Raw genomic sequence first — 15,056 nt, 5'->3', positions numbered from 1 at the left:
GTTTACTTAGGGATTCATGGCATTTTACATTGTCACCATCAGAAAATGTTGACAAGCTTACAGAACTGTGCTCTGAAACACTGATGAGGCTCTCTGCAAAATGTCACAGAGCCCCAACTCACTATCTCTGAAACATGGTTTTGAAGGAAAATATGCATATGTGCTTAGTGAAGGATCCATTATCTACATAAAGGAGCTTGTTCCATTTTTTTTTTAACGAATTTGTGAGAAGAACCATAATTTTTAAATGGGTCAAAAATTAAGAAATGCAAACTGTCTTAGCTAGCTTATTCTTTAAGCTACTAAAACACTGAAAAATATATGTATCTGTTTTTTAGATTCCATGTTTGATTTTTAGTCACTGTGACTGAAAGCAGAGTAGAGCCTTATAAATGATACGATACTTTAAGTCTCTGCCAGTTTACAATGTAATGGTTATAAAAACCGAGGCATGTCCCAGAACATTAACATTACAGTTGCCTTGCCTGTAAAATGAAAGGAATTATAGTTTCATTCAGCATAGTTGACCAAATTATTTGTGAAAATGATGAGATGAAGAATTTGTTGGATTTCTAGAGAGGAAATATTATTTGCTCCTTATATAACATTTACTTTTACATATATTTTTTTTTTTCTTTAGGCCAGGACTTCTCAACATCAGTGAACCTGCCACGCAGCCCTGGCTGGCAGACACGTGGCCTAACACTGGGAACAACCACAATGACTGCTCCATCAACTGCTGCACCGCAGGCAATGGAAACAGCGACAGCAACCTGACCACATACAGTCGCCCAGGTTAGAGACATGCAGACAGCTGGATGTGCAGGCTTGGCGTTGTTAGGAACAAGCCATCAGGAGCTAACTTTCCTTCCCTTCTCCCTAAATTAGAAGGGAAATTTAATCAACATTTTCTTGAAATATTTACCATTGTTTAGCAAACTAGCCTGATTCAACTGTTTTCTTCATCCCAAACCTCCACACCTCACCCTCCACCCAAAAATATTTCCTAGTATGCAAAGGGAGAGTAAGAGTATAAATTCTAGAATAGATAGCAAATAAGGACAAAAAATGAAACTAAGTGAAGTATTCATCTTCATAAGAATGTACATAATTATAACTTTAAATGCAATTATTTATTTTTAAGATTTTAGGAATAGAGCAGATCAAAAGATTGATAAATCCATAGTTTGAGTGAACCAAATTCTTTAATAGCAGTAACAATGATAATAATAATAATTGTATGGCAGCAAAACCAGATCATTTTAAGTGAAAGCTGAGTGAAACTCAAAATTAGATTTTTATATCATACTGGTAAATCCTGAGGATACGAGAAATGTATATCTTTTGCAGGTATGTATACTAATACTATTTTTGTATGGAGTCTTTTTAGCTCAGAAATATGTGTGAGTAAATTACTCTGCTAAATTTTCATGCTAAAACATGACAGTAAAATTTGGATATAGAGGATGCAATATTCAAGGGACTACACAGAAAATTACAAATAATGTCTTACAAAAAAAAACCTTTCAACATTCATTCACAGTATAGGAAATATAAAAAGAATCATAAAGAATCAAAATATATGCCTATAGAAGTAAAATAACCCATGGAATTAAGGAAATGGAAATAGAAAATAGCATTCAAGTAAAAAATGTGGTACACTGTAAAGAACAAATCTTAGTCTCCATTGGATATGGATATGGAAATGATAAAGCCATGTGACCAAGTCCATGTTCTTCAGAAGTCCATATTCTAGTTGGTTGGATAGATAAGTGCTCACATAGTTATAAATAAAAGAAAGATTATGCTGAGCCCAATAAGAGAGAAAAACTGACAATACCCATTTAAATTAATACGTAGAGCTGTGTTGTCTAATACAGTAGCCTTTGGCTTCAGGTGGCTATTAAAATTTAAATTAAATAAAATACCATTTGAAATTCAGTTCCTCATTTGCATTAGCCACATTTCAAGTGCTCAGGAGCACATGTGGCTAGTGGCGGCTGTATTAGACAGTGCAGAATAGCACGTGTCCATTATCTCAGAAGGTTCGATTGAATAACACTCTAGAAAGACTGGCAAAGAAAAGTGAGATTGCCAAAGCCATACTGCCTTTAATAATATTGCTGAGCCACTGTTATACAAATCTTAATTCCTAGAAATTAGAAATAAGAATTACTAAACGCCAGATGACTCAAATACCCCTGATCCCTGATCATTTATTGTTGAAATTCAGAGTAGTTGAATTCAGTAGGATAGAGAAGTTGCAAATTCTTCTTAGAACTATATTAATTTTTACGGCTTTTACAGGGACCGTGTTCGTTTATCATTTTTTAGGATATCCAGTTGAAAACTAATCTTCAAGGTGACCTGTTAGTATTGCTGCCACTATGATTAAAATAGTGGCATTTTTACTATTGGAACTTGACTGATTTTTCACCTAAAAGATGTTTTAATTTTGAATGATTATTTTAGTTCTTCCTGCTTTTAATATTTTCAACTGCAGGCTTTAAGTATTTCTATATAAGTTATTTCATTCTCAAATATTTAAATGGAGGGAAAATTAGAGTAAAATGGAAATATTAGACATATTAGCTATTATTCAGATGTTATTTGATTAAATTGTCCTGGCTACCATGATTTATTTTGCCATCATTATTGTCATTTTACACTTCTTGGGGTGTTATTATGAAACCATGAAAAAATGATTATATAACATCCTTTCCACATAATGATTATTCTGCATAACCAAGAAAAAAAACTAATAAAGTTTTCCTGAGCATTATTTACTATCACTTTCCCTCTGTTCCTGGTATTTTTTTTGGTTGGGGGGGTGGTCTGGATTCTCAACCTGTAAGTTTTGTTCCATTGCTTCAAGAACTAACTAGTAGCTTCAAATAGTTCAGTAACTCCAGTTTGGAAAATTTTAAATTGACACATAAAGATATTCATGTACATATTATTTTACTGCAATTCCTAGTAAAGGGATTGTTAAAGGAAAATTATGTAATTGTTTGAATTGAGCGTATTATTTCCTACATATCAGCAGCAGAAGTTCAGAGTTATTTAGTCTCCATATAAATTATGTGTGTCCTCCCTTATTCCCTCAGTTTTCTTTAGAAGACCATTTGAGTATGTTCGTTAGAAAGGACATAAGAATACTTGGCCCTTTTTACTGATCTTATTTAAGCCCATTTATACCTTGCCTAACTTTACTGTGACTCACAAAGCTACTTACAAGGAAATTTAAAACGAATAACCATGCAGAATGACTTTTTCCTTTTCCTCTCCATTGCACATAGCTGATTGTATAGCAAATTATAACAACCAACTGGATAACAAACAAACAAATCTGATGCTCCCTGAGTCAACTGTTTATGGTGATGTGGACCTTAGTAACAAAATCAATGAGATGAAAACCTTCAATAGCCCAAATCTGAAGGACGGGCGTTTTGTCAATCCATCAGGGCAGCCCACTCCTTATGCCACCACCCAGCTCATCCAGTCAAACCTCAGCAACAACATGAACAATGGCAGCGGGGACTCGGGCGAGAAGCACTGGAAACCACCGGGACAGCAGAAGCAAGAAGTGGCACCAATTCAGTATAACATCATGGAGCAAAACAAACTGAACAAAGGTGAAGAGCCTTGCCTTTATTCCCACTTCTTCTCTGTTGGCATCCTTAACCCTTCAGCACGACATGCCGAAGCTTGTCTGGAACTAACAAGTGGAATCTTTCTTTTGTTCCTAAGGTTTTCTTATTTCTTTGGTTTCAAAATTTCCAGTGTCAAAGAGTTAATTAGCACAACAATAACCTCGGAAAATTGATTTTATAATAATATATAAGTATTTTCGAATGGTTTGGAGATTCATTTAAATTTAATCGTAGGTGAGGGATTGTTCAGAACCATCTTTTATTCATAAGGCAGATATACAACCATCACCATACCTCACATTTTAAATAAATAGACTATCCCATTCTTTCCACTCGAGAATGGAAGATAATTGCTTCTACGTGGTCATATAAACGAATAGCATTTTTTATCAGACTGTAGAAAAATAATTAAATTAAATTTGAACTGGAGAAGTGGTTCAATTTGTTCTATTTTTCCTACCTCATGTGGTTACTAAGGCTGCTGCAGTGTATGATTTTAGAACCTAAATTTCTTTGGTTGACATGATTGAAGCCTGTCAGAATAAAATCTAAAATAAATTGAGTAGTGTTAACTTGTAGCAGCAGAATAGTACTTTATGGCCAGAGGGGAATGTTTCTCTACTGTAATATCGGTGAGTTGGAAGAGATAGGTATTTGATTTCTTTGTAGTCCTTCAGGCTACAGCTTTAATGACGTGATTTGCAAAGTTACACCTCTAGGGAAAAAGACATTGCTCTGATTTGAATAGGTCAGGGCAGTTTTGTATGAGGGTCTGGGTAAAGGATACATTTTATTGTGGGTAATTAGAAACACAGGCTTATTTTCTTTAGGCTTGAGTTGGGAACGTTTTTTTTCAAGAATAAAACCTACTACAGTTGGAGATTACAAAAAAGATAGCTTAAGACAAACATTCATTTAAGTTAGTGTTACATGTTTTCATTTAATAATACAATCATCTTGCTTTTTTTTTCCCCAGTTTACGAAATCACTTGATTGGTACAACAACCCAATTCAATAAACATTTATTTTTAACCATTTTTTATTGAAGTATAGTTGATGTACACTATTATATAAGTTACAGGTAAACAATGTGGTGATTCACAATTTTTAAAGGTTATTCTCCATTTATGATTATTATAAAACATTGGCTCTGTTCTCTGTATTGTGCAGCATATCCTTGTAGCTTATCTTACACCTAATAGTTTGCACCTCTTACCCCTCTGCCCCTGTCTTGTCCCTCCCACTCCCTCTTCCCACTGGTAACCAGGAGTTTGTTCTCCATATCTGTGAGTCTGCCTCTTTTTTGTTATATTCACTAGTTTGTTGTATTTTTTAGATTTGACATAAAAGTGATGTCATACAGTATTTGTCTTTCTCTGTCGGACTTATTTCACTTAGCGGAATAGGCGAGTTTTTGACAAAGGCTGACAACGATGAACAGGAGACTGTGTGTGATCATGGAGTTTACAGTGTTATTCAACCTATTGTCATATTATTCTTGCATAGTATATGGCTTTATTGTGGACTTTGGAAAGATCTGACAGTCCTCTGTACAAATATTTCAGAGCTCTGATTTATTGTTTATACTGCTTGTAAACAGACTTGAAATGTCAAACTGTAATAAAGACACTGGAATGCAACTAAACTGACAGATTATTACTCAGTACATTCCAGTGCTAAGTTTGTCATTTGGATTTTCACATCTGCCGAAGTAAGTAGAAGCCTTTTTGAGAGATTGAGATACTTCGTTTTCTTACCATGTATATATTTTTCACTAGATGCAATCTTGCTGGCAAGTTTTCATTTTATTTTTTACTTTTTTTTTAAATTTTTTCTGATTCACAAATATGAGATTTTCCTGATTTCTTATTATTAAAATTATTTTGTTACTATACTTTTAAAGATAAGAAGTCAAGCAAGTCTGATTTTTGCTTTAGCTGATTAATAAGTATTTTAAAGAGAAGAAGTAGTCCCTCATAGGATTTATTCACACTTATGTTTAGTGTGATTTATGTAAAGAAGGTGCAATCGCGTGCATTTTATACAGCTTAAAGGAGACATGTTTAAGGGTCTTTATTTTTTCCCGACTTTTCCTCTTGAACACTTTCATACATTTTATCAAGTGATCAACACAGTAGCTTAAAAGCCTAATCGTTGGTAAATGATTGAAGCACCAAAGAGAAAATAAGTGTTTAATTTTTTTTATCTGAAATGTCTAGATTATCGAGCAAATGACACAGTTCCTCCAACTATCCCGTACAACCAGTCATATGACCAGAATACAGGAGGATCCTACAATAGCTCCGACCGAGGCAGCAGTACATCCGGTGAGTAAGGGGAACCGAGGAGAAAGCCAACCTCCCCTTTAAAAAGATGGTGTTTCCAAGATTAAAAATTGAATGCTGATGATCTGATGTGTGTAAGTGACATGTGTAATCACTTTATGCGATTTGAATCTTCCAGGCATGGGGCTCGTCTCTGCCATTTGAGGGACTGTCCACTCACGAAACCATTTTATGTTCTATTTGGTAACAGATTGAGGCTCCTTATTTTCCTCCTTGTTAAGGAGCTTTAGCAAAGCCAGAAGCATGCCCTAGTCTTCAAAGCCAGTTAAGACTTTTCCCCTCCTCAGCAAAAACATAACTAAAAATATTGGGCATATAGTTAATCTGCTAAATACGTTACCATTTGAAGGAAGGCTGTGAAAGCATATAAAATTTGAGTACGCTTGGACAGACTCAGAAACCTAAGAGAGAATATCATGAGGTTTAGGTACAACTGGAACCTACCTCAGCTTAAAATCTCTCTACTATCCCTTACTCAGTTCTTGTTCTAAAACCTTGTAAAGCAGCCTCCCAACTCCAGTCTGTAAGTGCCTCGAAAGCCACGTTGAGGCCTCTTCCCTGTGGTCTTCATGCTGTTGCAGCTGTTTGCCAGCTGTTTTCCTGATAGGGGCTGCAGATGGGCGCCTGGTGGTACTTAAGTCCTGTTTTTCTAATTAAAGGCGGTTCATTATTAGAACTAACATGTGGCAAGTCACACCACAATGAGAACGAAACCAATTGATCTTGACTCTAGTTTGTTTCTCCAGGGGAGGGTAGAAACATTACTTCCCGGCAGCTGGATTTAAGTTGCTGCTAGGTACTTTTAGCCAAGGGTCTACTACCCCATCTCTGTAATGAATGTGGTATTTGCATTTTACCATCTTCCCTTGACTAAAGCATGCCGATTTGTCATTTTCTAAACTGTGTTTTGTCATTGGTTGAAATTGTTCCTATTTGAATTAACGGAGCTTAGAAATAGCTCTACTCTTATTCTACTACATGTTTGATTTCTTTTTAAACAATCAAATCTTATCAAATAACCTTTATGTTTTTCCTTTTTAAAAATAAATAATTAAGAGAAACATGAATTAAGAGAAAAATTTCAAGGTTGTTTTAGGTAAACTATATAAAATATTTTCATATTTGACATCTCATGCCATTTCTTCTTTGAATTCTTAGCCACTTAGAAAGAAGTCTTAATGGAAAAACATGATTCTAGGTTATTAATATTCAGTGACTTTCTCCATCCCTCGGCTTAGATCCATAGATTCCGATGCTCTGCTGCAATTTGTTATTTGGTATTCTGTGAATATATGGTAAAGAGATACAAAGATGTGGAATCTGGTGGTAATTAGAGGAGAGAACAAAGCAATTAAGTGGCATCTAGAAGAGATTTGTGATGTTCGGCCTTTCGGGATGGATGGAGTTACTATGGTAGATGTGTGCCAGGAAGTCAGGGGGAAGGCGCTGCGCGTAGTCAGCTCCCTGTACAGGCATAACCGTTCCAATATATGGCAACTGAGTGGAGGAGGAGAGAAAGGAGACCCACAAGCAGAGGCCTGACAATCAGAATTTATTAATAACAGCCTATCCCTCAGCCCACACTTGGTGCAGTAACATACCAGTGCAGGAACATCTGGCTTAACAAACACTGCCATCTGAAAATTCCCAAGTGACTTTAAAAAAAGAAGGCTTATTGAATATACTAAGACCTGTTTCATGCACCGTGTAACTTGGAGCTGTTTCAGAAAGGTTTAAAAAAAAAAAAAAGACCAATATAATTCACTGAATTTAAGGGATCATATGAGAAAAATAATTATAGACTCACTGTCTTTAATTTATATAAGAAACTAAAATGTATCATATTGGAGGAGGAGGATAAAGACCATTTTATCCCAAAATATCTTTTGACTTAAAATTATTTTAAGATGAGTACACCAAAATGTGCAGCTACCTATGTTTAAAGAATATGCCAAATCTAATATCAGAACATTGGGGAACTTGAATAATTGAACTATTTTAAACTTCTAAGAATGTTCAAGCAACATTATTTCACTCGAAGTGTTCAAGCAACATTATTTCACTCGAAGCCGTAATTTTACAGAAACAGTAGCTAAAAACACTTCTGTTCCTTTTAAAAAATCTTTTCTGCTCCTTTTGTTGTTAGATATATTAGTTCTTCCAGCAGTTATTTTCATCTGCACCTGCCATTCTGACGAAAAGTAATTTCACTGTGCCTAAAACATTTCAGTGGACAAGTACAAATTATATATATTCAGTGATTTAATGCAACAGTGGAAATGTAATAGATCGTATCTGTATCATACTGTATTTTAGGTTCCAGCAATTAAATAATAGAAAGGCACTTCAGAAAATATGTCTACAGCTCACTTGTTTTAGATGATAATCCATAATGCAATTAATTGCTGTAAGAAGGTCACTATTAATGATATGACTTGTAAAATTCATTTATGATTTTATTGCTTTTTCACTGTTTATTTTGCTGTTAAACTTGGCAGTATTTTGTGTCATATTGTACAAAGTTCTGCGTAAAATTAATGGACAAAAGTGTGTTTATATATGAATTATGAGATCATCTTTACAGAAAAAATTAACCTGTGGATAATAGAAAACATTTAAAAGCCAGAGATAAAGACTTGCCTTCTATTTCTTTTCAAGGGAGTCAAGGGCATAAGAAAGGGGCACGGACACCCAAGGTACCAAAACAAGGTGGCATGAACTGGGCAGACCTGCTTCCGCCTCCCCCAGCGCATCCTCCTCCTCACAGCAACAGCGAGGAGTACAGTCTCTCTGTAGATGAAGGGTAAGCGGACTTCCAGAACGGACGTAAGCGCAATACTATGATTCCATAAACCCGTATTAAGTTATTGTTAAACTGCATCACCAAGGGGAGCCACCTGATTCCTAAGGTCCACAAATATTTGTCTCTGAATAAAACAATACTGACAGGTCAGCAGGACTTAAAAACCTTCCTCAATGTTGCCCCCCAAAAAGGAATTTGTGCCTTGGAAGCTTCTTTTGGAACTAAGAATTGTGAATCATGAATACACAGACACACACACACACACACACACACACACTCACATATACACATACACACAGTTTACATATTTATACTTACAAATAGCTTACATTATATGCATTTAATTTACATATGTGATCATGGATAGGTAAGAATATATATGAGATCACATATAGGTCATAATACATATATGATTTTGTTATTTTCAAATACTGGAACTTCTGTTTCACATCTCTGAATTTTCATAAAATAATTATGTGGATTTATACAAACAGCTCCAGTATCCTAAAAACTGTGCTGAGATATTATCACATTTTGCCAAAAACTGTAGAAATTTAGACTTTATTGAATTGTCTCTCACAAAGATTTCATAAGTATAAAGAACCCACATGACAGCAATTAGAGAGTGAGTGTGCTTCCTCCTCACTCCAGATTCTGGAGAACTGGACACGGCACCTCCCAACAAAACAAAATAGAGGCTTCACTAGTGTGAAAGGAGGAGAACTCATTTGACATGGAGAATTAGCACACAAAATACAGAATCTACTTGAACATACAGTCTTTTTAATGACTATTGTAGAAATAAAGACATTGTATTTCATTCTCCACAAAAACAAAAACAAAACAAAACAAAAAACAGTTTTACAGTTACAACTATACCAGGAAACAAAGTCCCTGAACTTTTATTTTCCAATCACTGAACTAGCAAATACTGAGCCATCGCCCCTAGGACAGAGGCAGGGTTAGGTTCCTGCAAGCCTCTGGTTACATTTTTGTCAGCTGATCCATACATAACCTTGTTTTATGTATGTTTTTGTTTAAAGACACCTTATTTAATATGTATTGTTGATTCATTCACACCGAACTCACAGCCAGCAGCACTGGGAGTCATTCCTGAACAAAGCTTATCTAATACACATATTTTCTCCATTAAGTCACATCACAGCCTTTTTGCCCTTAGGAACACTAGACAGCCCTAAAGCACCACACTTGGGGGTCATTTTAAACAGCGGACTCACCAGCGTAAAACAAAAGGGAGAATGAGAGAGAGAACGCATGGCACTATATGGACCATGCAAAGGATGCTCTTTTACAGTCTGAGAGCTGAAACAAGCAAGGCCGAGTGTCGTCTTGTTTGACCGCAGCCAGGAATGGGTGCATCAGGTGACTCACATTTTTGGCTTCTCTGCATGTGTCTATGAATGGCCAAAAAAGTGCTACAGGTATTCACTTTGGGTCACAATTTTATTTTTTTTTTTAGCATGTAAGTGAATTTGCAAATATGGAATGTGCAAGTAATCAGGATTGACTGTATTTTTAAATATTCATTTTCTAGGCTATATTAATAACACTTATTGCTATTTTAGTCCACCAAGAAAAGGAATAAAATAAAATAAGTGGATATATTTTAACAAAACCAATAAGGGATGCAACTGTGCCCCAAAGGGAAAAACCGATTCTAACTGGGAAGAATGAAGGTTTCCTCATCTGATGCTTTTGTTCTTGATCTTGACAAATGAGAAAGTTCTCAACCAAGAGGAGGGGTTTTATGGACATTGAGACCACAGAGAGATGTGGGCTCCTAGAGAACTAACATGGATCACATGGGAGGGAGGGAGAGGAAGCTGAGAAGGCAGGTGAGAGCCAGATTATACAGATAATTGAATGCCTTGTTTAGGTACCTGTATTTTATTCTCTGGGCAATTCAAGAGACTTTTATTACTTTAAAGCAAGGGAATAATGAGAGACTGATGCATATTATAGTAAAGTAATTTTAGAAGCAATATGAGGATGGAGAAAAAGGAATAGATTCTAGAGATATTTTAGAAATAGAATAGAAATGAACTGGGGAAGAATTTGAAGTAGGAGAGAGAGAGGAATGTCAAGATGCCTACAAGACACATAGGAAACACAGGGGAAAGTGTCAAAGAGGAGGAAGATGTTGGGATTAGTACAGTGAAAGAAGATACAAAGGAATCACCTTATAGGTGAGCATCAGCTTTCCTGAGGTCTGGTAAACAGGGCAAGTAGTGGAGAGTGAACAAGAGAGGGGGTGACGTGAACACAATTTATATAATGCATTAAGTTACTGCCATTATGATTAATAACCATATGCCCTGAGGGAGGAGAAAAGGGAAAGGAATGAATATTCCCCAAATCCTTTTAGAGCTTCCACACAGCTCTAGCAGAGGAGTAAAGGGAGCATTTTATTGTTTATTGATCATTTTATTTATTGCATTTTTCATTCACCATCCTAAATGCAAGGCAACAATATACTTCATTTTGTGCTCAACACGAAGAAATAGTGATATTATAATTTCAGAGGAAAAGTGGGTTGTGTTGGACTAATAGTTGATCTTCAATATATCTCCCTCTGAAAGGATTTTGAAGAGTAATTTTTCTCAGAGTTTCACATATCATCTTTGGATCTTTGAGTCATCCTTTAGAGATCACATTGAATTGGAGAGATAGACTGTATCAGTCACACTTGGGGAGTACTAAATTAAACTATGTTAAATAGATTTATTTATTGCATGATTTCTCAGAGCCTATAACATGCCAATTTAAGTATAATCTCTCAGAGGAAAAAAAATGTTATATATAGCAATTCACAAACTTTTGTGACAGTGAACTATTTTTTTAATGATATCTTCTTAACGTGGCTAGAACACTGCATGAATAGTTTCTTTGAGTAACTTGAAGTAAATCTAAGTGTCCTTTTAATTTGTTTTAGCTATGACCAAGAAATGCCATGTCCTGTGCCACCAGCAAGGATGTATCTGCAACAAGGTGAACTAGAAGAGGAGGAAGAGGAACGAGGCCCCACTCCCCCTGTGCGGGGAGCAGCGTCTTCTCCAGCTGCCGTGTCTTACAGCCATCAGTCCACTGCCACTCTGACCCCCTCTCCCCAGGAAGAGCTCCAGCCTATGTTACAGGATTGCCCAGAGGAGATCGGCCACATGCAGCACCAGCCTGACAGGAGGTACATTGGCACTGGCCTTTTTTACTGACAAATCAGATAATTTCCACTCCTAAGTGGCATTTATAGAATGCTATTACATGGAGCAATTTTCTGGTCACATGAGGCTTTTTTCCAGTATCATCACACGGTAAGCCCTGGTAATTATCATATCAAGTAATATTGTTGATCAGAACATTAGATTAATTGATCCCAGTGAACTTGCAACCATAAAATAATGTGCCTTAATACTCACCCACTTATGATAATTGCATTCAGAAACACACAGAGATCATTTAGTAAATATATGGGTTTCAAATCTTGTAAGATTTTATTGATGACGATTGGTTTTGCATTTTAGTTTTCCTTCTGTGGTTATATCACTTCTTTGGTCTGTGGAAAACAGATTTTTTATCCTGTCTTTTAAAATTAAGTCTGCGAAATGATTTGTGCTTTCACAGCTATGATGTTACAGAAGAATGAATTCGGTATATTCATTTTGTGTTGACCTCAGGTGCCTTTGTTTTGGTTGAGATGTTAGGTTGCAGTCCTTTTGTCCAAGCTACTAAATAGCGTGTGTTTGTGTGTTTGTGTGTGAATATGTGTTTGTGTCTTAGACTTTTTTAACCTATATATTCAGCATTGCCAACCAGCCAGTACTCTTTTGTTATGCACACATCGTTCACTTGTCACTTCTACAACATAAAAGCTATTACTGCATCGTGTTAGCACTTCTTTCTTTGTTGATGATTTTGTTTGTAACTATTTTATTGCCCTTGACACATTTTATATATATATGTTATATATATATAACTTTCTGTATTCCTAATATCATTTGAAACTGAGAATATTATTAGCCTCAGAAGATCTCCCTTCAATATTCTTGAATGAATAACAAATTCCAGTTTATGCTGCTTGAATTCTGTAGATTGAAATAGAATTTTCAATGTTTATTAACTATTCTCTAAATTTAACTTATACTATCTAAAATGAAGGAAGCAGTTAAATTTTCTTCTGTGTGGCAACGAGGAAGTTGGATTGCCAGATGTTTAAATTTAATATTATTAACCCGTGGAACTCCATGAAGACAGAACAAATAAGGCATCTCTTTTCCCTATTAGGGTCACAATCATCCCTGTCCCTCTTATTTGGAGAAAATGAGACAGTAATAGAGGCTTTTCGCTCTGAAATACGTCAGCATTCTTTCTTTCATTCTTTTAAATTACCTATTTCCTCGCCATCCTCCTCTGTGTTGCAAGTGATACCCAGTATCTTCTTCCTGGCGAGCTCTTATTTTGAGTTCCTTATGTCATCCTCTTCACCTCCCTTGAAAACAATCAAAAATCAGCTTATCTATCTTGACTTTTCATCCTCATTCTCTTCATTCGATCCTTTCTCTTCCGCGTTAAGCCTCCTGCTTTTCCAGCTTTCCCTGGTCTCCCCTCTGTTTATCTTGCTCTTTTTCTCTCCTGCTCCTTAGGAGTGTTGGACCACTTCTGCCTTCCTGATTCTTTTCACACCTCAGCCCACTGCATTCCGGCTTATACCATTTTGCTTCCATCAGGAAAGTAACCCCCTAATGGTCAATCTCCGTCTTCTCCGTCTTTATCATGCTGAAGCTTTCTGCAGTGATGACAGTTTTCTGATTTCTCGGGAGAATTAAATGAGATCATGCATAGAAAGTATCTAAAGCAGGGTAAGTATTCAACAAATAATAGCTTCCGACGTCATGTCCTCGCCCTTAATGCTACCACCCTTACACGTGGTCCAGCTATTACTGATACTGTGATGGCTTTCGGATTGATTTGGCCACCCCACCCCTTTTCTGGAGCACCACTGTGATATTTTCCCTTGGATATCTCAGACTACACGTGTCCAAAATCAAATTCGCTTTTGCACTTGACCTTTCAGGCTTGCTCCTTTTCCTCCTTTGTTGGCTGTTGGCTATCTTGTTTAGAATTACTGTTATTTATTTGACCAACATATTAAAAATAAAGCAGGCAAAAATTGTAAAAAATATTTTTGTGATTTTCAGAATCAGCTGTATTATCTTATTGTTTAATTTCTTCTGTTACCTTCCTACTATTCTCCAAACTCAATTGTTCACCAAGTCCTTTCATTTCTAACTCCAACATATCTCTTGATTTTGTTCGTCTGTTTCCACTCCTAGAGCCCCTAGGGAGGACCCTCAGTCCCTATCCCTTGAAATACTGCCATATCCTTGAACTGATCACTACTTTTGTTCTCTCTCCCCTCTTCTGTGCACTCTCCACATGATCTTTCTTTACACACAAGTCTGGTAATGTTACTCCTCATTCAGAGTCAGGTCTTACTTTTTAGTCCAGTATTCAAAGTCTTCTACAATCCTTTTTCCTTTTCTTACCTCTTCCTTCCCCACCCCACCCCCACACACCCACTTTTCTAATTAGTCTGTTTGAAATTCCCTGAATGTATCTTAAACTCACCAACATCCAGTTGGCAGTGCCACTTTCTGGTCCACAGAGGGCTGCTCAGAGTAACAGGAGGGACAGGCCCCTCTTGCCTCTCAGGGCTGTCACCAGAATCCTTAGTGTCCTCACTCAGCACACGCTGTTCCTTTGATTGCCTGGCAAGCACTTCTCATCTTTCCAAGCCCTGTTCAAGTGCACCACCTGTGCAAGTTTCCTCCTGTTGCCTGGCAAAATCAACAAATCTTTCTCCTTAATCCTCACAATGGTCTGCTCACAGCTCTGCTACCACACAAATCAGGTTTTCTTGTTGCATTAGCCTTGGCTATTTGTATCTCTGTTTCCCTATTTAAATTAAAAGCTCTTTGAGCACATAGCTCATATCTTATTTATGTCATTGAGTTTCACAAAGCTTTCTTCAGTAAGTATCTGATGAATGGGATCTGATCTTGGAGGAGAATTTGGAGTTGACTTACCCTCTGCTGTTTTAGGGGGGTGCAATCAAAGTGAACACTTATAATTGGGAAACACATTGGATATCCACACTTAAAATCCTCCTTGACTACATTCAGCCTTTTTTTTAAAGGTATGATTTTCAGTCTATAAAGGTATTAAGAATTGTATTTCCAG

The 15,056-nt window shown here is 36.4% G+C and overlaps 1 protein-coding gene across 7 annotated transcripts in view; it reads left to right on the top strand.

Annotated features, from left to right (window-relative positions):
* ROBO1 (roundabout guidance receptor 1) overlaps positions 1-15,056 on the top strand; it is a 1,017,320-nt gene that overhangs the window by 977,048 nt on the left and 25,216 nt on the right. For 4 of the 7 annotated variants that reach the window (XM_074361424.1, XM_074361421.1, XM_074361432.1 and 1 more), the window contains 5 exons: positions 641-795; positions 3,300-3,635; positions 5,873-5,980; positions 8,657-8,801; positions 11,755-12,003. In XM_074361424.1, coding sequence (XP_074217525.1) covers positions 641-795; positions 3,300-3,635; positions 5,873-5,980; positions 8,657-8,801; positions 11,755-12,003 — 993 coding nt within the window. The remainder of the gene's footprint in view (positions 1-640; positions 796-3,299; positions 3,636-5,872; positions 5,981-8,656; positions 8,802-11,754; positions 12,004-15,056) is intronic. The other 3 variants (XM_074361428.1, XM_074361430.1, XM_074361434.1) reach the window with 1 other exon arrangement.

Source organism: Camelus bactrianus, chromosome 1 (genome assembly GCF_048773025.1).
Source record: "Camelus bactrianus isolate YW-2024 breed Bactrian camel chromosome 1, ASM4877302v1, whole genome shotgun sequence".
Lineage (NCBI taxonomy): Eukaryota > Metazoa > Chordata > Mammalia > Artiodactyla > Camelidae > Camelus > Camelus bactrianus.
The sequence above is the reverse complement of the archived record's forward strand: the minus strand, read 5'-3'. Positions and strand labels throughout refer to the sequence as shown.